General features: G+C 43.5%; 1 protein-coding gene across 1 annotated transcript in view; it reads left to right on the top strand.

The window, feature by feature from the left end:
* tmtc2b (transmembrane O-mannosyltransferase targeting cadherins 2b) overlaps positions 1-22,614 on the top strand; it is a 95,304-nt gene that overhangs the window by 39,317 nt on the left and 33,373 nt on the right. Inside the window, exon 2 of the mRNA XM_034588348.1 lies at positions 2,901-3,477. Coding sequence (XP_034444239.1) covers positions 2,901-3,477 — 577 coding nt within the window. The remainder of the gene's footprint in view (positions 1-2,900; positions 3,478-22,614) is intronic.

Raw genomic sequence — 22,614 nt, 5'->3', positions numbered from 1 at the left:
AATCTCTCTAGCTGAAGACGAAAAGCTGCTTTCACACGTGCACTGAAGTCCGAACATTTTCCTGAACTTTTCTGGAGGAGGGGCTGCATGTGAGAACACAAATGTCCAAGTGTCTTGCTCAGGACATTTGCAGGACCTTTTCCTGCAAGTGCTCTAGCATTGTCCGAGTCAGCCTAAGTGAATACAACAGAAAATGTCCAGAAAATAGAGGACATGTTGATGAAGATATGAAGAACACAGACATCTCAGTATGAAAAAGAGGTGCCATCGATGTAGAAGACGCAGACATAGATGTCAACGTGCAAAGGCAACGAAATTCATGACTTTTTGGGGATGAGGGTAGACTCCAGGGTCAATGTGCTGTGAATAATAACAAGTCTATTTACAAATCAACTCCTACTTCTACTGCTACCCAAATCTCCTGTTGTTGTCTGACTCTGACAATCTGCTGCTGCGTCCTTCATACGTCAGAAAGATAAACAAACCGGAAAATGTCCAGAAAATTGGGTCTGAACAAATTTCATGTCTGAAAGCAGACTAAACAAACAGAGCTGTACTTAAACAATTAGAGACTTCACATAGAAAAGAAATTGTTTCATATTGTGACGAGCAAACGGATTGTGGTGCGTGGCCGTGATCTAGAGGAGCTGAGAATGAATCGACGGTGGCAGAATCAAGACACAGTGAAGGGGAGGCAGAGAAGTTTTCAGGGGCTGCTCTTGTTAGCGGCGACATGATCCCCCCCCCCGTTCCTGTGGGAGTCGGCGTGCAGGCTGGCGGTCAGGGGAGGAATGTGCTCCCAGCTGGAAATGGTCCTCCTCGCTGCCAGCTCTGCTGAGAAATGAGCCCGAGCAGCCGCAGAAACTCAATCTTTCTCTCCAACTGGCCTCTGAGCTGGTGGAGACGTGGGACGATGAAGAAATTTCAGCGGATTAATGAGTCGCCGTAGACTGAGGAGACTCGCCATGACTCGTGTGGTCATGGTGAGTTTACAGAGGAATCAATAACAAACGTGTTAATCAGCTGTGGGCGTATCCCCCTTTTTTTTGTTGTTGTTTCAAACGCTAGGTGCTCGCCGGTGTGCGTGACATAAGCAGGAGACAGTCTGAGAGGGAAACGTCAAGCACAGCAATAAGCCAAGGCCATAAACTCGGTGGGCTTCTGACTGGCACTGGCGTTCTGTCTGTGCTGTTGCTGCCAGAGACAAACAAAAAAATCTGCTGTGGTTTTGAGGCAATATATAATGTATCTGGCCTCACTGGCTCCTCCGCAGCGCGCAGTGGAAAACGGGCGCACTTGTCTCCAAAACAGCTCGGAGATGTAAATGAACCATAATGCCTCTTATGCGAGCATCTTGCGGTGGAATGAAGATCTCACTCGACAAATGGGCCAGAGGAAATAGACTGGCGCGCGTGAGTCATGAAGTGGAGAGCGGGGCTATACGGCCTCTTAAAGCCTTTGGCCGCCTCGCCAGAGAAACCCAATCATGTGTGCGCTGACCTCTCAGGCGTTTCTATTAGATCCCAGCTGTTTATTTCTGTGCCCCTCCTGACGTTCTTTGGCCAGGTATTTATTTCCCTTGGATCCATCACGAGGTTCCGTTCACCCTCCGCAGCTCATTTTTGTGATTAAGCTGCAACCCACAGAACCCCCCCACCAGCTTTCTGGTACTGAAGCGGTTGTTCGTCGGACGTCTGCCAAAATGAAGTGTTATTATCCTGAAGGAAGCAGCTCATTACTCTTGAGTCGACCGTTTTGGGGTTTTCTCACTTTTATGCTTATTTAAAACTATCTATTCAAAAGCGTAATTTACGACTCTCCTTGTGCTACTTTTAGACGTCGGCGTCTTTTCCCCACCCGACTCTCCGAACTAATTGAGTGTGTTAATTGTGGCTGCCGTTGAGGACACATTACAACCTGGTGCACTTGGCTTGTTATCACTTGTCATGTCCCATTCATCACACGTTTAATTACAACACTTCTGCTCTGCCGTTGCCAGCCACCTCCTCTCTGCGGGGTCTTACTCTGTTGTCTTCAAATTATCAGCAGCGCCATCTCCCAATGGAAGCAGCAGAAGTCTGCGGCACCTCTTACCGAGGCAGAAAAGACAGAAAATGCGCTTAACGTTACAGAGCTCCTGCAGGGAGAGTCATGCCTTTCTTGTCCCCGCTTTGACCCCTGCCGGACTTCCCCTCAGCCTCCGACACTAACACAGCTTGCGGCTGATGTAGCAGCATTAGGTTGGGTCACACAGGTTCATCCCTTTAAAGAGGGAAAGTCCAACTGACCTCTTACGTAGCCTAATAGAGGCTAAAAATACGTGTAATCTGTTTAGGAAAGTCCTTAAACAATCTAATCTCGTTGTTTAGCTCCGCTGCTGCTTCGTCCTCTTATGAAAACCTCAGAGCTGCCGTATAGTCGAGTGTCTCGCCCCCTTCTCTCGAAGTCTGCATTTTGCCAACATGGCGTTCCGCTACTGCGATGCCTGTGTTTGTTTGTGGTTCAGGGTGTGGTGCTCTTGCCTAATCCCCTGAGTCCACAGCTGTAAAGGCTGTAGCTGCGGCGGCAAAGCTGCCCAGAGCTCAGCGCTGGCACTCTGCTTCTTTGTTTGTGAACGCCACATGACCACACTCTCATGGGGGGGGGGGGGGCAATGAAAAGTTTCATTTCTCAGCAACCTATATTTTCTGCTTAGTCCACACTGGTAAAGAATAACTGTGCACTCTCCTCAGAGACTCTGCAGTGCAATGTACAATAAACTCTTTTATTGAATGTGGCACAGCGGTGAAGCAGCGACATTCCCTGAATCGACTGAAATGTCATAAGTACTCCATCAAATATCAATTCTTTATCCATCCATCATCAATAAATCATGTTTTTCATTTGTGTTCTCTTTACAGCCGTGCAATCAAGACCAATCAGGACCTGCTCCCAGAGACGCCCTGGATAAATATCTTCTACGATGACTTCTGGGGAACCTTACTCACACACAGTGGCAGCCATAAGTCTTACCGGCCCCTCTGCACCCTCTCCTTCCGCCTCAACCATGCTGTGGGGGGGCTGGAGCCCTGGGGTTACCACCTGGTTAACGTGGCCCTCCATGGAGCTGTGACAGGCCTGTTCACCGCGCTGGCTCGCCTGCTTCTCGGAGGAGGCCTGTGGAGCCTCCTGGCCGGCCTCCTCTTCGCCTCCCACCCCATCCACACGGAGGCGGTGGCAGGCGTTGTGGGCAGGGCCGATGAAGGCGCCGCTCTGTTCTTCTTGCTGTCCCTGCTCTGTTACATGCGTCACTGTACGCTACGGGGCCACGCTGGGCCCTGGCGGCTCGTGGCGTGGCTCCTCTGCAGCCTGGCCTGCGCCGCCTGCAGCATGCTGTGGAAGGAGCTTGGAGTCACCGTCCTGGCTGTGTCAGCGCTGTATGACGTCTGCGTTTTCCACAAGCTCAAGCTGCGACAGGTCATCATGCTCCTCTACAAGGTAAACAAGTTTGTTCTCGGCCCTGTGGTGCAGCTTTTTCACTTTTATCTGATTTCCTGCATCTGCTCTGCTGTCAAGATTCTGGCAAACTTGTAATATATCTGGCACTCGGCAGAGCGCATACTTCCGCCAAGGAAAGGAGCACAGGCCCAACAGTCCCCTTAAATTCAATCAAGCTGCACCAAATTGCACAAAGATATCAGAACTTTAAGTATTTGTTTCATCAAGATCTCCATTATTTCCTCAAAATGTTCGGAAATTGTCTTGCGATGTTTAAAGAAAGTACAAAAATATTCCTGGATCAACCCATTCACTAAAATCCGCTCCAAAGAATGACTGGTTCTTCCTTGGCCCGTTACCCTGTAGTTTTAGCGTAATCTTGCTAAAGGACTAACAAACAAACAGCAATGATCACATAATCTCCTTGGCTGAGGTAAAAACATATGTATTTATGTTTGAAAGGAAATCAAACAGCTGAATATTCAACTCTGAGTCTGTGCATGAGGCACATTCAGTAATGATGTAATGACAGCGATTCCAATTTAAGTTAATCTATTGATGTATATTCTGAAACAAATGTCTGATTACATTTATGAATGATAACTATCATTATGGCTTTAAAACTCGGAAATACTTTTATCTTTACAAACTTCACCTTTTCAGCCTCAGGACTAAACTGACTTAATTGGTAACAAGGTTAAAGTCTCGTCTCAGGTCACGACTGCAATTCAATTCTAAATCTGTCCCATCATGTGGCTCCATCTTTAAAATTACTTTCTTCTTGCTAGTAAACATCCAAATTAAGAACCAATTAAGTCAATTAAACTAAACTCAGGATGAGAATATAGCTAATCGCCCATCGACCCCTAGATGTTCATTGCTTCTTGATGGATAGTGTCTTTGGTTTAATAGAGGCTGTGCACAACACAACTGTTGAGCTATATAGATGATTTGCATCTGTGGTCCCTGAGCTGGAAAATGTGTGTGTTTGTGTGTGTCTGTGCATGTGCCCACGTTTGCTTGTATATTCACATTTCACAGGCCAATTGAAAGAGAGGAAAATTAAAACATTTGTCAAAGGAAATTGTTGAAATAATATAAAAGTGAAAGCTTTTGAAGCATCCAGCCGTAAATGACCCTTTCGCCCGGCAGCTCCTGTCAGAAGTATTTACTGTTTGCTGTCTGGGTTGTGTCACATCCATGACTCTCCGCCCATCATGACAAATTCAGCAGTGCACGCAAACATGACGTAAAGTGCACCGGAGCAGCCGATGAGAGGGTCAGGTGGTGAGGAGCGATAGGTGTCAGCAGGACGAGAGGTGAAAACTACGAAAGACAAAAACAAGGAGAGGAAATAGTTGAGTTGAAGTGAGAATTCCTCCCCCCCCCCCTCCACCTCTTTTTTCTGCTCCTGCAGCTTTGTGTGGTAATGAAGACCGAGGGCCTCTGCTGCTGCTGCCTTCTCCACACTGTCCTCTCATGATTTAAGTCTTATCTGACTCCCCGTGTCCTCTGGAGTACGACTCATCCATTGCTGCGGGCAGACAGGCCCTTTAATGGCTTGTCAGCCATGGCTAGACCAGAGAGGAAACAGGGCCGAGAGGGCTGGAGGAGAGATGATGCCTCAGACCTGACAGATTCTCAACTTTTTGATTGAAAATCCACAAACCCTGCTGATCTCGTTGTCTTTTGAAAAACACATGGACTGGCTGACAGATGCAGTTCTGGCGCGGAGCAGGAGCCGTCTTTTCTTTCATGGTTTGTCACCGCGGTTAACGAACTTGGCAAGTGTCTCCGGGGCAGATGTGTTCACAGCACATCCAGTGTAGCCATGAAAATAACAAAGTGATGATCATTAAAAGAAATAAATTAAACTCTAGTCATGTGGCACTTTTCATACTAACACACAGCTCAGGTGCACTAACATCTGAAAAACATCTGAAGGAGGATTCTTAACCAGCTGATCAACACTTGGTAACACAAAATAAGGTTGTGTTAATACAACTTGTTAACTTTAATTCATGTTTTACAAAGTGTTTTTGAAGTTGGTAAACAGTTTCCTTTTTGTATTACATAATATTTCATAAAAGATTAAACAGATTTAAACAGTCTAAGCAATTCAGATCCATCTATCTATCCATCTATCTGATTCAGAATTAAAGTTGTCAAGAAAGGTGGTTTTATTTTAACAAAATTGAAAACCCTAAAGACTTTAGATACGTGTCCTTATTTTCCAGGCTACAACTGAACATCTGTATTTTCTTGTACACATAAATCACAATGAAAAAGTATCATGTTCTACTAACATGATAAATAGTCAACGAAAGGAGGAATCTCGTTATATTTTGCAGCAGGGGGGGGGGGGGTGAAGTGAGGCCACAGCTCGCTCACACTTGGCATCGAGGAGACAAAGAAGGAACTGCGTGGGCTGTCAGGCACTTTTGGAAAAACAAGAAACTTTTCTGTCAGTTTGCTGAGAGAGACAACTGTAAAGCAGCACATCCCCCCTGGAAGTGATGCTGCAGCACATCCTGCAAACATGATGCAACTCTCAGCTGACAGTTGCCGTTGCCGTAGCCGGTCGTCTGAGCTGGCACCTCAGTCACATCACCTTGGAGACGCATCTTTCCTCTGAGACTCGTACCAGTATTGTGACCCAGCCTCTCGTCCTCACGGCAAACGGGTCTAATAACTAATGCAGCGTGTACATTTGTCTCTGTCTCTCTGCAGTGAGGCCGTTACTTTGACTGATAATGAGCAGAGGGAGTCGTTCCTCAAGGCAAGTCGAGCCGTCAACCCGCCTGTACGAACATTAATTCCTGTACACAGCTGAAAGGGATCACAGGGAGAATAAATACAGGGCTGGAGATCTATCAGGTGCTGAAAACTTGGCCGCAAACTCCCCAAAACAGGGTGTAAGAACGGGAAAGCTGCGTTGCAACATTTATATTCCGTGATAAGAGGGAAACTCGGCATGAAACAGAAACTGTCACCGTGTCTCGGCCTTGTCCTCGTTGGAGAACATGCATCAGTCGGACTAAAGAGCTCGTTGCGTGACAGACAGGCCACAATGGGCCGGCGCTCCGTTTTTTATTACTGCGCTCTCCACTGGGCTCGAGTCATTTGACATTTAACGTTGGAAATAGTGAAACGAGCCCTCTTATCTGATTGTGGCGTGCAGTCAATTACATTAGAGTTTTATATCGGCTGCAAATCTCCCTTTGTGTCGTTACGGCTTCTGTGTGCGGTTTGAAGGTTACAGGCAGCGGAGATTCACGGTAATTCACGACGCGGCTCCTTCATTTAACTGCAGACTCTATGCATACAAATCAGAGGGTAATGCGTGCATATTATTATGATTTATTTCTTATATGTTGCATGAGTTTAATTTTACATAACTGATCTCGGAACTGTAGAATCATGCACAAAAGACTCTTTTTCTTTAAGGATTGTAGTGAAATAAAATATAGAAAGTAGAAAATAGACATTTCATATTAAAGCACGGTATGGTTTAAGTGAGGTCAGGACGAACTGTCATATTGAATAAAGTGTAATTTTACTGTGCATGTGTGTCCTCCTGCAGGCTTTTGTCTGTGCAGTGTCCGCGTCTCAGCGATCCACTTCTTCCATTCATAAACTCTAATTGTCCCTGGGCAATACAAAATCTTTTAAAGGGGATTAAACATTAAACATTCGCCACAGGACCGTTTCTCTTTGTGTTCATGTTAGCGTTACACAAACTCCTCCAGCTGAAAGAACGAGAGAAGACAGAGGGAACCGGAGGGAAACAATGGTGCACAGGCAGTAATTGAATAAGCATATGTCGGGTTCACGGTGACGCTGCAGTCCAAGCTCTTGGCATCGTTTGTCATCCAAACTCTGCTGAAAGCTTTTATTAAGAGATCTGGTGTAACCTTAATGTGTTCTGCTGCAGTGTATCGTGCTCTTTGGGTAAATCAGGGTCAACCATCAGGATAAAAGACACTTTCATGAAAATATATATACATGTGGAGAAGTATGACCTTGCATAAGGGAAAGAAAAACTGAAAGTAAAAGAATAAAGCCGAAATATTACAAGAGTTAAACGTATTATTACAAGTATGAAGTTGTTATCTTACCTGTATAAAGTTGTAATGATACAAGAATAAATACGTAATATTACAAGTAAGCCTATAAAGTTGTAATATTTCTAGAATATATTAATAAGAGTCTAAAGTTGTGATATTATGAGAATAAAATTGTAATACTACTAGTATAAAGTCATAGTATTACACGAATGATTGAATTATATTATTTCAATATTAATTTGTAATATGAGAATAAAGTTGTCATTTTAAAAGAATAAATAATATTATCTTGTAACATTATGACCATCTCATCAAAGTGAGACTTTATTCTCATACTGTTACGACCTTATCTCAGAATCTCTGAATTCTTTTCTTCGATATGTCCCTGATAAAATACCTTTTCCGTACAGAATGTTCCTCCAGTAAGTAGCAGTTAAGCTTTTTATGACACATAACCTCCTATATAACAAACATGTTTAGCGTTGAACCCACAAACACTTATAGTGTTGATAGCCGGGGCCAATCACACACTACTGCTTACATAATTAGTTCTTTCCAAGACGTGTCCTGTGTTTAAAAGTGTAAAAGGAAACAGTCATTAAATTGTTTACTCAAGCTGACCTTTACTATGGTGATATTCAGCAGTTGCCTGATTAAAGCCTTTATAATCATGTGTTATTATGCATCCAGCTACTCACAGGCAATGACTTTATAGCCTTCACATGTAACACAGTTGGCAGCAGCGAGTGCGTGTGGTGCAACCACAGTTTATGTGGAAAAATATGCTTTTTACGGGACCGTTCCTGCACAGCCTTGGTTAAAGGGCTCATTTTCAATGAGAGACACTGAAACATAATTTGAGCTCTTAATTTAGCGGAGGAAAGAATTCTCCTTAACGTAATCTCCGAGTGTTTAGTCCATAAGTTAATGCAATAAAGTGTCTGTCCCGAGGTGTTCTGTCTTTGTTAGTTGAGCAGTAAAATAAATGTTTAGACAGTTGTTGAGAGTGAAATTGGCCTGAATGGAAGCTGTAAATATGGGAAAACAAGAACTGTCTGGCTTTATAATTCTATCGAAACATTTTCACTACAATTTTTACCCATTTTCGTTTGATGAGCAGCTTTGTTGAGTCATAAAATCCATTGTTTTAATTTGTCTGAATGCGGACCTTTCCACATAGTGTAATGTCCCACTGCTCATCCACATCTGAACCTGAAAGAGAAAGTGTCAGTTGTTTTCTGTGGAGAGGCGACACTGGTTTGTGACATGAAGGTGCAGTTTGAGCCAAAGTCCCCGAGGGGCTGACACTGCTGACGTGACCATGACAAGGACGACCCTTTGAAAACACAATACAGAAGCCTGACGCTTTCAAAGTGTGAACTGGATGAGAGAGATATCATCTCAGTGATGTCATGTCAACGCTGTGCATCCATTGGTGCCCCCTGAACACACCGAGGCTCAGGTTTATCTTCAGAGGAACTTGAGATGTTCCTCTGCACATTTCTTTGTTGTCCACGTCCAACATGCGACAACGCAACCGCTGGGAAATGATTTTCTAAATGTGGGACAAGACCCAGCTGGCCCCTCCGTGAATGTCGAGCTTACACACTTTATCTTTTCACACCTCCGGTTTTCTGTTCACACTTTGGCTATTAGTGCAAGGTCAGTGCTTGAGATGTATGTGTGTGTGTGTGTGTCTGTGTGTGTGTGTGTGTGAAATATGTCTGGAGGGTGAGAGGGGAGCTGGACTGTGAGCTCAGGTGTTGAGCTGCTGGTGAGGTTCCGACGAGGCCTGACCTCGGGGGTGTCGGAGATGGATCAGAGTGTGAGATGGGAGGTCCCTTCAAACATGTGTACATGTGATATTGCATGATTACACACTGCTCGGTGTGTATGTATATGCGCTACAGACCCGACATGCAAAATATGACATTGTTGTGTATCAGATGAGGGAAGAGCAAAACAAACCCTGCCACATGCGTTCTTACCTGGGGCTCCACAGATGCTCCTCCATGCTCTAATGGCTCCTGTCACTGTGTGATGGATTGGGCTCGGTGGGCTCAGCTAGCGCCCCCTGCCCTCACCCACCTGCCTCTCACATGGGGATACAAACCACCGCTTCTCGTCTGGAGGGAGACGGCCAGTAGGAAGTGTGCAAAAACAAAAACACAGTTGTCGGAAAACAAAAAAGTAACAAAGGTAGATGATACAACTTAAAGTATTGGCTCAAAATTTTGGGATACATGCAAATTTACTTTTAAACACTTTCATGTCTGTTCTTTTGAAATCAAGCTACAGTTAGTGGAAGGTTAGCTTAGCTTAGCACATAAGCTGTGTCCCAATTCAGGGGTCATATCCTTCTGGGACTTGTTTTCATCAATCTCTGACGGGAATGGTCTTTGTAGACTACGAAGGCCAAACTGAAATAAGATGATCGTCTGCATCACCAGTTTATCCCGACTTTACCGTTGTACTGTTTGCTACTGTACCGTTGAGCCACTGGGATAAGTTGCCCCAAGAGGAATCCAACATTGGAAGGAGCCTTCGACATTGGCTAACGTAGTCGCAGCACTGTGAGGCCATCGGTCTACACATGTAGCCTTCGAAGGAGGTGGCAACAGGTAGCCTGAAGTCTTGTCGTAATTTATGTTGTTGAGAGGCAACCAGTAGAGACTCCTTGAATTTTCTGCTCCCGGCCAAGAAAGCACGCAACCCATCATGAAACCACAACATGTATTCCACTGCAGGAGATGATATGACTTAGTGAGCTTTGATCATGGCGGCAGATGTTGCTTCCTTTTAGTCCTGTTAACAGTTTCCTGTTAGCTGCTAAGCTAATGCTAACCCCTTGCTGGAGGCATATTAACTGAAGAGACGTCAGAGTGGAAAGCAAATGAGCATTTTTTTCCAAAATGTCAAACCGTGTCTTAAGCTTTAACGGTTCTGTCTCTTTATCAGTTTGGATCCGAAGCACATAAAGGTAATAAAGACATTCCCCGCACAGATGATTGAACCGGTCTCTCGATCCCTGAATGTCAAAGCTTTTGGGGTAAAATGAGGCGAGAGCAGCCCCAGTGATGAAAAGTGACTTGAGCTGGGTTTGCTTCGGTCGACCGTTCATCAGGCGTAAGTGAACCTGACAGGCTCAGTGCCAGCGACAAGCCAGCACCACGACCCTGCCTGTGCCGACTGTGAGGAGATGAAAACAGAGCGCAGGACGAAAATGCCTCAAACAAAACCTTGTGTTGGTTTAAAAACCGATGCAAAGATTTCAGATTTCCCCCCTTTGCTTTGCTTGTGGATGAAAATGACTGCTTCCCAGTTCTTTGTATAGCCAGCGTGTCTGAGAATCGATAGTGGCATGTTATGTAAGAGGTTGGTTCTGGAAAGGAATGTCCCACAGCACCAATGTCCTGTCGCGTGTCCTCGTAGCAAATGCACACAATGTCCTTAACGGATATATATAATCTTGCAGCAACCGGCTCACAGTAATTAAATGATTTTAATTAACCGAGACAATCTCCGTGTATTTTCTCTCAACCTCTTCTTACGTCAATGAAGTTATCCTCTTTCCTTCAGCACATTCAAAGGGCAATTAAAAGCATACATTTTGAAGCTTTTTTTCAAACTATGATATAAGTGCAAATACAATGTGGTCCTTTGTTTCTGTGTCCGACCATATAGCTCTTATTTATGGTTCCTTTTTATGGCCTCAGCAAATAGACTGCCATGTAAAATCAGTCAGCCAGAACTGCATTACTTGAGTCTTCCAGCTACAATACCAGTGTAAAACAGGGCTTGTGTAAGCCTTTGTCAGCCATTTTGTGGAATATCTATTTATCTAAATTTTTTTAAATATGAAACTTAAAGGGGCCCTTTCAACAAAAACAATGCTCAATTAAAATAGATATAATTTTAAACATCTTCCAAAACCCCAGTTGTAGAGCAACACAAATTATGTAGAAGTTGTGTTATGTAAAAATGGATAATAACAAGTTGTTCAGAGCCGGATGAGTTGTGCTTTTGGGAGTTTCTTTTTTTTTTTTAAACTGGCTGTTTGTATACTCACCAGAGTAAATAAGGCTTTTTAGGAATCCTCATCAACACAAGCGGCCACAGATCCAGTAAACTATATAAACTGCTGCCAGAACTCTTAAGAGACGGACAAGAGAAATGTAATCATTCAGATGCAGGATGGCCAAACTGCCACTTTACACAAACAAAAGGGAAAAGGGAAACAAATGACGGGGCCGATCTGCTGATCCCCTTCTGCTGCATCATCTCATTGTGTTCCCATTGCATGAGGCTTGCATATGTTTGACACGTCTTCAGGAGGAAGTGTGTGTAGTGATTTTGTCAGATGCTCTGTCAGCCACTGATTCAGAACATTTTTTACCCTTAAAATAATTTAATTCTGGAGACGTGCATTGTCATATTTTGACAGAGAAATGACGAGGTTGCCCCAACACCCACGTCACCCATGTTACACTTAACTTAACACTTAGATTTGAAATGATATTGTTTTTGGATCAGGTTTGGACAGAAAAACACAGCACGAGCTTCATGGAGATTGTGATCAGATGTCGTTGAAGATCCTGCTGATGTGTAGTGACGCAAAAGATACGTGTTACTCGAAATGATAAAACAGAAGTTTATACAGCTGCGATATTTTCATGACAGTGAATATTCTTCTAACGGCTCCTTCATCAACTACACTGAGAAGTTGTTTTATGATGAAGAATGTGTCTCTGATCTGAGGAGAACACCGAAAAGATGGGAGGAATAATTTAGAGATACATCTGTGAAGTGACTTCCAAACAACTTCGAATACATTCTTCTCTTAGTCTGTCTTTGTTCACGTCTCTTCTCATTTACATGATATTTCAGTGATTGTGGAGCAATGTAGTGAATTTTCAATATCCCCTGTGATGAAGCACCAGTGGAACCATCTTCAGCTATTTTCCCCTCGTTGCTGCTCCTCTCGTACCCTCTAACTGTTTTCCATTCTTTCTTCTTTAGTGCTGAGTTGCAGTTTTCTGTCCTTAAACAGTCAGTCGACCATGTGGACTAAATGGACTCTGGCCCTCACCCAATTTCTAATTTCTCCACTGCGACACACTGGAGTGATTATCGCAGTGGTGAAGCGAAGCCACACGGGACAATCCATCGGTTGTAAACATGCAAATTGTGGAAAGAATCCCTCTTCGCATTAGGATCTGCAGAAGGAAATTCCAGCATAGTTTTGAGACCTAGAATAATTAAATCCCTTCGTTTTGCAGGATCAAAGCAGCAGCGTGTCCGTTCCTCGCTGCAGCTTTTATACAAATTGAACTCTGCTGTGAATCTGATTGATCACATGTAGAAATGTTCACGTGTTGCGTCTCATCGTCCTGTCGCAGAAGGATTGGGTGTTGCAGTAAAAAGGCACACAAGACATACAGGTGCCTGGTTTCTGTGCCAGCACATCTGGGAATTCTTCTCTCAATCCCCCAGATTCATTGGTAGTCTCCGGGCATGCTGCTGTAGAATTGAGTTATCAAGCTCTCGAGTTCGGGGACGTGTGGATGCTCGGGGGCCGACGGAAAGCAAAGCGCTGCCTGCATACACAGCATTAAAGCTCCCTCACTTCTCTGCTCCATCGTTTGGGGTTTTCTTTCTTTTCACTCTGTCATTTGTATCTAGCGTTCTTCCTCTTTCTCCCTATTCCTGAAGATCTTGTGAGTCTGATCAATGGAACCTCTTCTTTGGAAATTAGACCTGAGTTTGTTCTATCGGACATTTTAACTTGATTGTGAAAAACTGCATCTGTATAATCTCTTTTATTTCTCATTTCTGAACCGCAATCTTTATGTCATCATAAGGTCATGGTTGAGATTAGCTCTTAAGTTGCATCTACCTCAATTAAAACAACTAAAATTCCCATTCCAGCCACGACTTCTCTGTCCCCTTCTTGCATCAGCGAGGTGTTCGCCACCTTTCTTCTGCTTCTCTTCATCCCCGTCGTGACAGCAGAGCTCGTAAAGCTCAGTGTCGGAGGAGCAGTGAGACCAGAGAGGCTGAGTGCATTGGTTTTATTTTACAATGAGAGCGAACAAGCTGAGACGTTGGATTTGAAGCAGATTGTGGAGGACTTTGCAGCGCACGTGACTCACAGAGATCTTTGAACAGATGTGTAACTCATTGTTCAGAGGAGAGAATCCACAGCTACAGTGTTGCCTAGCAATGAAGCGTTGTGTCTGTGCCGGTTGGCTGCAGCCGCACTGGACTTCTGAAACCTCTTCTGAAACTGGAACTGTGACGAAAAACAGCCACAATATCCGTTGCGATACTCCCAGACCAGTCCGCTGCCACGGCTACAGTGACAGCCTGTTTAGTTCTTATTATTACAGTTTACAAATGTAACAAAAACTTTTTCATTTGACAACTTTCTTGGTTGCACCTCATAGTTATTCTTCTGTTAATTCTTTAGGAAGCTGCAGGTGGATTTATGTCTCTGAATAATATATGGACATTCCAGATATTAAAGTGATATGACAAACATCTCTCTGTATAATGCAACACAGCACAACAGCCACACATAACATCCCATCACCAAACAGTTGAGCCTTTACTCTCTCTTAATAAATACTCAGCATTTTAACCACAGTGAAGTATTTTTGGCAACGATGTATGAGACAGCGTTAATTTCACCTAGATGGACACAATACACTGCCGACTGTGTGTATTTGTAATGATCAGTTGTAAACAAAGGCTGCAAAGTGCCTGACTGGAATTAATTGGTTGCTCTTGGTACTCGCACTTAGGAATAGTGTGTAAGCCTTGAAACAATAATGTGTTAGAGCCTGGTAGCCTGAAGATGTTCTTTAATTAACTTCATCATATAATTCATATATTCCATCATAAATAATTATGAATATAGAATTGGTATCACATATTTACCCTCACTTTTCCCCTTTTTTAAAAAAAAATGAAACACTACTTACCTTGTGCTTACATTTACTTGAGTAGAATGTGAACGTTTCTTTAAAGTAACAGTACTTTACAGTACTACCAGTACTTTATCCATTACTGCATAGTATTTTCAACTTCCTAATATTCACTCTCTTAGCTCTGTTTTTGGTCTCTACCAAGTCCCGAGGGAAATATCTGCCTCTAAATTTGCAAAATGCTTCGATATGTTGACCACAGACTGTCGCTCTGCTCTATGTAGCTGAGCAGTGGATTTGAAACAAACGTCCTACAGCCCAAAATGGGGCTTTGAGCACAGTGAGAGTGACAGTTGAAAAGTGGAACCAAGTCAAGTTTTGACCAGACAGCTGAACAATGAGCAAAAATCCCCTCTAAACCAACAGGAGCTTAAGATTTGGATGATGTGATTTTGGACGACATTTTTCATATTGCATCATTGGAATTGATTTTAATACCTTTGAGTACTTTAAGCACAGCCTTGTGGAATCAAGTCTCTCTCCAAAAACACAGTCACAGTGGTTCAGTTTCCTGTGAAGAAACACAGCTCTTATTTTGTCGTTCATTTCCCAAACACACACTCACTCACCCGTTGTCAAGTCCACTGGCAAACAAGTGGAACATTATCATTTCATCAGTCATTTTGGACTGAATTTTGAATCTGGACTGCTTCATGGTCGACGCTCACTCCCGCTGTTCGTCATCTTCCCCGAACCACAAGCGCTCTTTACGCTCCATGTTTGCCGAGTTTCTCCTGTTCTTGTTACTAGCCAGTGTAAACAGCAACAAATAGCATCCTGTCGCGGTCGACCGTTACGGGACACGCTGGAGAGCTATTTTTCGTAAAAGTGGTTCATGGGAGGAAAAAAATACAATCACCGCAATTTTCTACATCCAGTAACCGACATCCCCCCCTACGGTAGATCTGCTTAACTGTGGACCCCAGCTCTGGCTTTGTGTGTCTCATTCATGCATGTTCTGTGGGAGCGTCTCTAAACCCCTGCAATAAAACGGCTCTGATCTCCCAAATGCGTCGTAATGACTGGGAATCCATGCATGGGCAGGACTGATCTTGTCGGGATACAACTGGCAACGTGCTTCCAAAACAGTGCTCCCCCCCCCCCGCCTCCCAGGACCTTGAATCAGCATCTTGTCACAGCAGATTTGCAGTAGCGGCCGTACAAACTGGTTGGCCCTCGCGGTAGAAAATAAATACGGGGAAGCGAAAGACCCGAAATCAGGAACAGTGAGTTTGTTTTTCAATCCGTGGCTGTGGTTTCACTCAATAAATATCTCCTCTGAAATGTTAAGGGTTTGAGTTGACTTTGGTTTTCCATTGTGATTATGTTCTTATTGTTTGGCCTGTCTGACCCTTTACTGCCGTCGCTTTTTTACCGAGTACTGCTGAAGATGAATTTAGAGTCGTTTCATTTTCAGGGGGCTTTTCAGGGAGTGAATTATGATGCAAGACCTTCGTGTGGCTGCGTGACCCGTGCAACAAAAGCAGAAAACAGAAAAGCAAAAAAAAAAAATGGCTGACTTGGATCTTGGTTGTACCAGTCAGCGGCTCGTGCACGAGTTTAACGTGAGGAGGACAAATTGACGTACGGAGAAGTTTCTCTGCTTTTCCACAATTTGTCAACTCGGGTTTCGGTGACCACTGAAAACTTGGAGAAGTGGAGGATTTTCCATTGATTAACTGTTTATGTTCCTTTCCTCGGGCCCTCCCTCGACTTCAGCCCCCATCTACCTACAACATATAACACAGTCCCGTCCCGTAAGTTCACATTTCACCCCCCCCTCCAGAGGCACCTTCTGGTTGGGGCAGAAAGCGATGTGTCTTTCCTGTGCCATTATCTATCTATTGATGTCTGATTGCCACTGATGGGAAAATAAATCCACCCTGATTTTGGCACTTGGGCAGTGGAGAGACCCTCTCGCGGCCCCTAACCCAGGGGTCATCTGGCTTCGGCATGGAAAGAGGACATTTATTTTAGCATGATTGGGACATCTAGAATAAGTGTGTTTAAAGAGGGTGAGTTGAAGTGAGGCAGAGCGAGGCGAGCTGGAATGTTGAGTGAAGGTTTAGAGAGAAATGGATCCCGTGTTGGTTCAGTGATTATGGTTAATAGAAGCACGACCGAAAGAGCATGAGCTGATGTGTTTGAAGATGTCTTGGTCAGAAGTTCGCTTGCTGAGATTTATTTGCTTTCAGCACATGCGTTTTAATTCCAACTACTTTTTTTCACATCAGGTCTTTGGGGACAGGCAGCGAGAATCAAACGAGACAAATGTTTAGCATGGATGTTGAGCACCACATATTGTTGTGTGGGTTCGTTTCACATTGTTTTTTACCTCCTCCGTGCTCTCACACCCCCGCATGGATGGAAACTCTCATCTTTAATCTTTTACAGTCAATAGTCTCCAACAAATTCCTGCTCATCACTGTACCGTTTCCCGCCCCTTTGCTCTTTCTCAGACAGATCCCCTCCCTCCCTCATCTTCACAGCTCTGTCTATCCACCAGTCAGACCAGCTGACTCTCTGGGTTTTCTGATGGGTTCACACGGGTTAAAAGCTTTGATCATGAGCAGTGCGAGGCAGGTCCAACACGGGGTTGGACTCCGTGACCCTTTCGCACCACGTGTCCTGCAGTCCAGCAGCACTTCACTTGACTTGAGGTCAACTACACACTGTCATTTATCTGGGGTTATCTGTGCCGAAGTGATGACAGACTCCATGCAGTTGGTCTCAGGAATGAGAATTTATCACATGTGCCATGAGATGATTCATGGTCTGATCCGTCTTGTGTCAAACATTGTGTTTATACACTGACTGTATATCAGTCACCACAGTCTTGTTTAATGTAAATGGATACTTCAACATTTTGGTGATTAAACACTTGTTTTTGAGCATTAAATCATGGATACTACTGTCATGTCTGTACAGAATTTAGCTTAGAGCATGAAAAGAGCACGAAAACAATGGTGTGAGATCGAGTAAATCAGTATTTCTTAAGCCCATTAATTCACACGTTATATCTAAACTTTGTGGATTTTGAGGGAAGTTATGATTAGCAGCAAAGTAACTTCTTGAATGAACCCTCCGTAAAAACCAAAATGTCCTTTTCACACTTTCATTTTCAGATTTATTGTTTCACATTAAACAAACGAGATATAACATGTCAATTCACGAGTATTAACGGTACTGGAGAGTACATTTTGGACAGAGCAAGACTGATCTTCAATGTTTTCAGTCTTTGTGCTAAACTAAGCTAACTGGCTGCTGCGTAGTCTGTACATAAAGATGGACGACATGACAGCTCCCCAAAAGTGAAGCCAAACCATCTTTGTCGCCCCCTGGTGGTTGGATGCACTATAGGTCGTAAACCCTGCCTTCTCCATGTGAGTGGATGGGACATGGGTCAAACTAAAAAGTCAAAGCGATCGGGTACCATTGGCTCCATTCCACAATCACTACTGGTCACACGTAGGCTCCCATTGATAACAAGAGCACAATATATAGCAGCACCCTTATCCAGAGTATTTTAGCTTAATTTTTGTACAACAGGAGGAAGCGAAGATGTTTCGTCCATCTTTATTTACACTCTATCGGCAGCTGGCTTCAGCTTCACACAGCAAATAAGCACATTTCCCAGTCAGTAGATTCATGGTGAAAAAAACCTCTGCTTAATCACATTTGGAAAACATGAGCCAGCTGTTGGTAATCCATTACATGTTGTTAGGAAGTGAATAGTTGGGCTCTTATCTTGTCCTGCCTGCTAACAATCAGGTTTTACACCCAAAGGTTCTTTACTGTCTCCGAGGAGGGGATCACAGCAGCTGCTGCTGATAAGGGGGGGGGAAGATAGATGATGAATTTGTGGTTCATCAGCCACAAGCTTGATTAGTTGATCCAGCAGTCAAGGAGGAAAGCACACAAGCTGATTGTACATCCATCCATCAAACCTTCCGAAAGATTTATGCAGACTTTTTAAAGGGGATCTGGTGTTCTCACCAAATCGGAGCCGTGTGTGTGTGTGTGTGTGTCTGTGCCTAAGGGCTTTGAAGGTGGTTATGCTCTCTGATTGGTACCCCGTGCTCATTTTCACTTCTATTACAAGTCCATCAATGTGAAGCAGAATCTGATGAAAGGCCCTGTGCAGACAATTGATCTCGCTAATGATGAAGAGGAGTCAATGGTCGGACGTGCCACTTTTACTTTCGTAAGATTTTCTCCGAGGTGCTTTCTGTCACGTCGTTGCCGTTTGATGAACAACTTAGATGTGTCATGTGATGGATTTTCCTTAAAATGCATTTAAAAAAGTTAAGGTGTGCATCGGCCAATTACTCAAAAAAAGCCTGTGTGTACCCAGAGAATTGAGCAATATTCTCCAAACTAATTAATTAAATTCCTCTCTGGGCTCTTTCCACTTCATTTTGCCTCAAGACTTCTCAAGCGGATGTTAGAATTTCTTTTTTCTTAGATTGAGTTTTCTCCTCGGTCAATTCAACCTAATCAGAGTGTTGAAGGAAAAAGGGGGGGTACCCACAGGCACGAATGGGGATTCCTTAATTGGCCTGATTTGCATTTCATCTCTAAGGATATTTTATTCACACGCCTGCCCCATAAAGGCTAAATTGTTTCAGTTCTGAACTGATTGCGCTTGAAACACAAAAGGGAGGGGAAAGAAAACACTGCCCTCATGCCTCCTACCGGGTTGTGCAAAACCACTTATTTCAAACTAAACTGGATTATAGACAAAAGACCCAAAGCTGGAATGCCTCGGTTTTTTCCTGCATAATAGAGCCGTAGCACCCGGGGAGCCGTTGCCGGGGCTGGTAATTGAACTTATGCCTTTGAATGGCAAACATTTTTGACCGCAGGCATATTAAGGAGGATGCACATGTTTGTTTATCCAAGACATAATGGACGTGAGGTTCATGTTGTCCCCTGGTAATATGTCCTCCAGAACATCTCTGGAGCACTTCCTGTTTACTCTCTGCCAATCTATTTATTTTTTGTTCAATTATTTTCCGTAGAAAGTTGGCGGGGTTATAAACGTGTGGAATCAATGGATTATTTTTATGCTGCATGAAAACGAGGGGAATCTCAATGTGCAAGTGCGGCACGAGAATGTAATGGTGTTGTCTGAGCGGGGGGGGGGGGGGGCTGCGTCCGGGAAGAGTCGGGTTGACATATCTGTTTGTCACAGTGCCAGGTATGGATGAGTACGTGCCAGGTTGTCATCAGCAGAGGTGGATATTCACTTGTGCCGTGTCATTGTGCTGCAGCCAGAATAAAGCTCTGCAGAATCAAAAAACAAAAAATAAATCAGCCGTAAACAACAGAACACCCCCTCAGGGGCGACGAGGCTGTTGTGTGGTTGGGAACTTGGCACGCTGCGCTGTCTGCATAACACCCGAGTCTTTGTTGACCTGCTCTGTCCGTCTGTCCTGCAGAGCACTCTAATTTACCACTATAGGCGAAAGTCTCGAAAGCCCTCACTTGTGCCAGAGAGTCGTCTTGAGGAGTCGTAGAAGAGCCTGTTAAATCTGAGCTGGATTTCCCCCCCGAAGCAGTGATTGAGATGCATTAACACCACTCAACAACCTCGATGGGGCCTCGCAGACCACTTCAGTCCACTTCATCCCTTTTGCAGAGTTTCAGCTCACCTGCGTGGAGAGAGAAGTGGCTGCAGGACGTCTGTTTCTACACTCCAGTGGTTTTAGGGAGGGAATGAAATGGCACGTTAAAACCGTTGTGTGGGTGTGTGAGACTCGAAGAGGATGATGATGGGGATCCATTCATCCTGAGGGTTCATATGCAGTTCGGATGACAGATTTTAAAGTTAGGCTGGAAGAGAGAGTTGTACTTTTTTGGGAACGGGGGATTTTAATGGTTCTGTTCTTCTTGTAGGTCTTGTACTGCAAATGCCTCATTTGTCTTTCTTTATTATGTGTAAATTATAAATAAAAGGTAAATAATTTTCTATAATGCACATTATTTTCAAGTTTTTGGAACTTTTATTGATAGTGTTTTTTGGCATCTTATTCATTTGTAAAATATGGGACGTAAGATTTGTACAAAAATAAATACAATATAAATAAAACAAAAGTATTTCAGAAATCTAAGACGCCGATGCTGCAACATTTTCTGGAATCTGACCCTAAAAGGAGTTTTACGATTCGGGAAATTCATTTCTTGGCTGTGAGCTGTAGCCTCTTAATTATAGTATAGATGTCAGTGTGGTTTCGATCTCTGGGTTAGAATACAGACACGTTCAATGTTTTCTATAATACTGAACTGTTTCTTTTAACTGCTACAGAAGGATCGATCCCTTCAGCCCTTCTTGATGTGTCTATTTCTGGTTTTACCTCAGAAGGCAAATCCACAATCAGCAGTAACAGAGATGCACGATTCCCTTGAATCACGACGGCTAATTAAGTTGATTCATAGACACAGAGTTGACATCAGTTCGACAGGAAATTGGGCTTTTTTTTAATAGGACAATTTTAAGGTTTTCTAAACACAGACTCCATTGTTTTGTTTTCAGTTGCTGTGCTCTTTGTTTTTATGTTGGACTGTGGTCACAGTCGGTTTTGAAGAAGGTTCATTAGACGACATGTTGAAGCGCTTCTCGCATGTGAAGTCCCTGCACAGCACAACGACTTCATATTCTTATTTCACTGTTATTTAACAGCATCTGAGAGTAATTTCCTAATACTCTTAGATTCTGTATAAAAGGCCGTTCTCTGGGATTTACTCTGTTCCGTGTCCAGCCCACATTTTCCCTCTGGATTTCCATGGGGAGCTGACGGTTACAGTTCTGGCAGTTGCTGAAATTAATGAGAAACGGGGATGTGGATTGAGACGATGACCTTTTTGTTGCCAGGCGACGGAACAACTTCTTCATCGGTGGTATATCCTCACAAAAAAACTGATGCACCGCAGGTAGTTGTCAGGTCTCCACTGAAGGTTTTGACAGCTGACCTTATACCAGCTGATTTCTTTTTGCATGCTAGTGATATATTTTCAAAAACTGCCAGGAGTGTTGGATACAAACGTGATGCTTTAACCACACTGGTGCTTGTCTGAGCTCCTGAGACGTATCAATATTCTGATTAGGGTGAAGGAAAAATTATAATATATGAATAATATAAATAGTATTATATATTTTTAGGTAATTCTCTGACCTAAAATTCTCGATTGTACCAGAATCAAAACCATTCTGTCAGGATTTTAATTTGTTGTAGAATCCGATGATATGGATTATTGTGCGCCAATGTTGATTCAGATAATTTCTTTATAGATAGATTGATAGATAGATATTGAACCTATGTGTAAAGATGTTGTTTTCAAACCCTAATAGTAGTGGCTTGAAATTTTACATTTATTCATAAACTTTATTATAAATATCTATAAATAAAAAGAAAACCCAAATAAATGGAACTTAAGCAAAACACTTTTATACATTAAATATGAACATAAATGGGAATTCTTTATGCATAGTTTACTCTTAAAGTAAAGATTTTCATCTCGTATTGATCTACTTTATATTGCCAGGTGCTGTTAGCATGTAAACTCCTGATATTGTACCAGTGCAAGTATCATAATCATTTGCTTGTAGATCATTTTCATGCCGATCTCCTGTGTTAAGTAAGTGTTGGTCTACAGCTCTTTGCCTAAACAGTGATCAGTAGCAGAGTCCCCCCCCCCCTCCAGCCACGTGTCCCCAGCGGTCACTGAATCTGTAAATGACAACGGACGAGACAAGGGAATCAATAGCACCCCCTCAAAGCAGTGGCTGGGCTGACGTTTATGATCACAGATGAGACACGTTTGTGCCCTCTGGTGCATGTGCAGATGGAGAAAGATGACATCCAGTGGTATGAAGGTAATGTGGGGTTATAGCCTGTGGTGCCTGGGGTTTAGCTTTAAATAATGAAAAGGATCGCGTCTGAGAAAACGTCCAGACTGCGATGCCCTGGAGATTTAGATTCAGTCTGTGGAGACTAATGCAACAAACCATCGCCGCATACCTCACATTTACATTTTCTATCTTTTCGGGGCCTTCTGCAGTATGGCATCATTTTTCTTTTTTT

The sequence above is a fragment of the Hippoglossus hippoglossus genome, chromosome 6 (assembly GCF_009819705.1).
Source record: "Hippoglossus hippoglossus isolate fHipHip1 chromosome 6, fHipHip1.pri, whole genome shotgun sequence".
Lineage (NCBI taxonomy): Eukaryota > Metazoa > Chordata > Actinopteri > Pleuronectiformes > Pleuronectidae > Hippoglossus > Hippoglossus hippoglossus.
The sequence above is the reverse complement of the archived record's forward strand: the minus strand, read 5'-3'. Positions and strand labels throughout refer to the sequence as shown.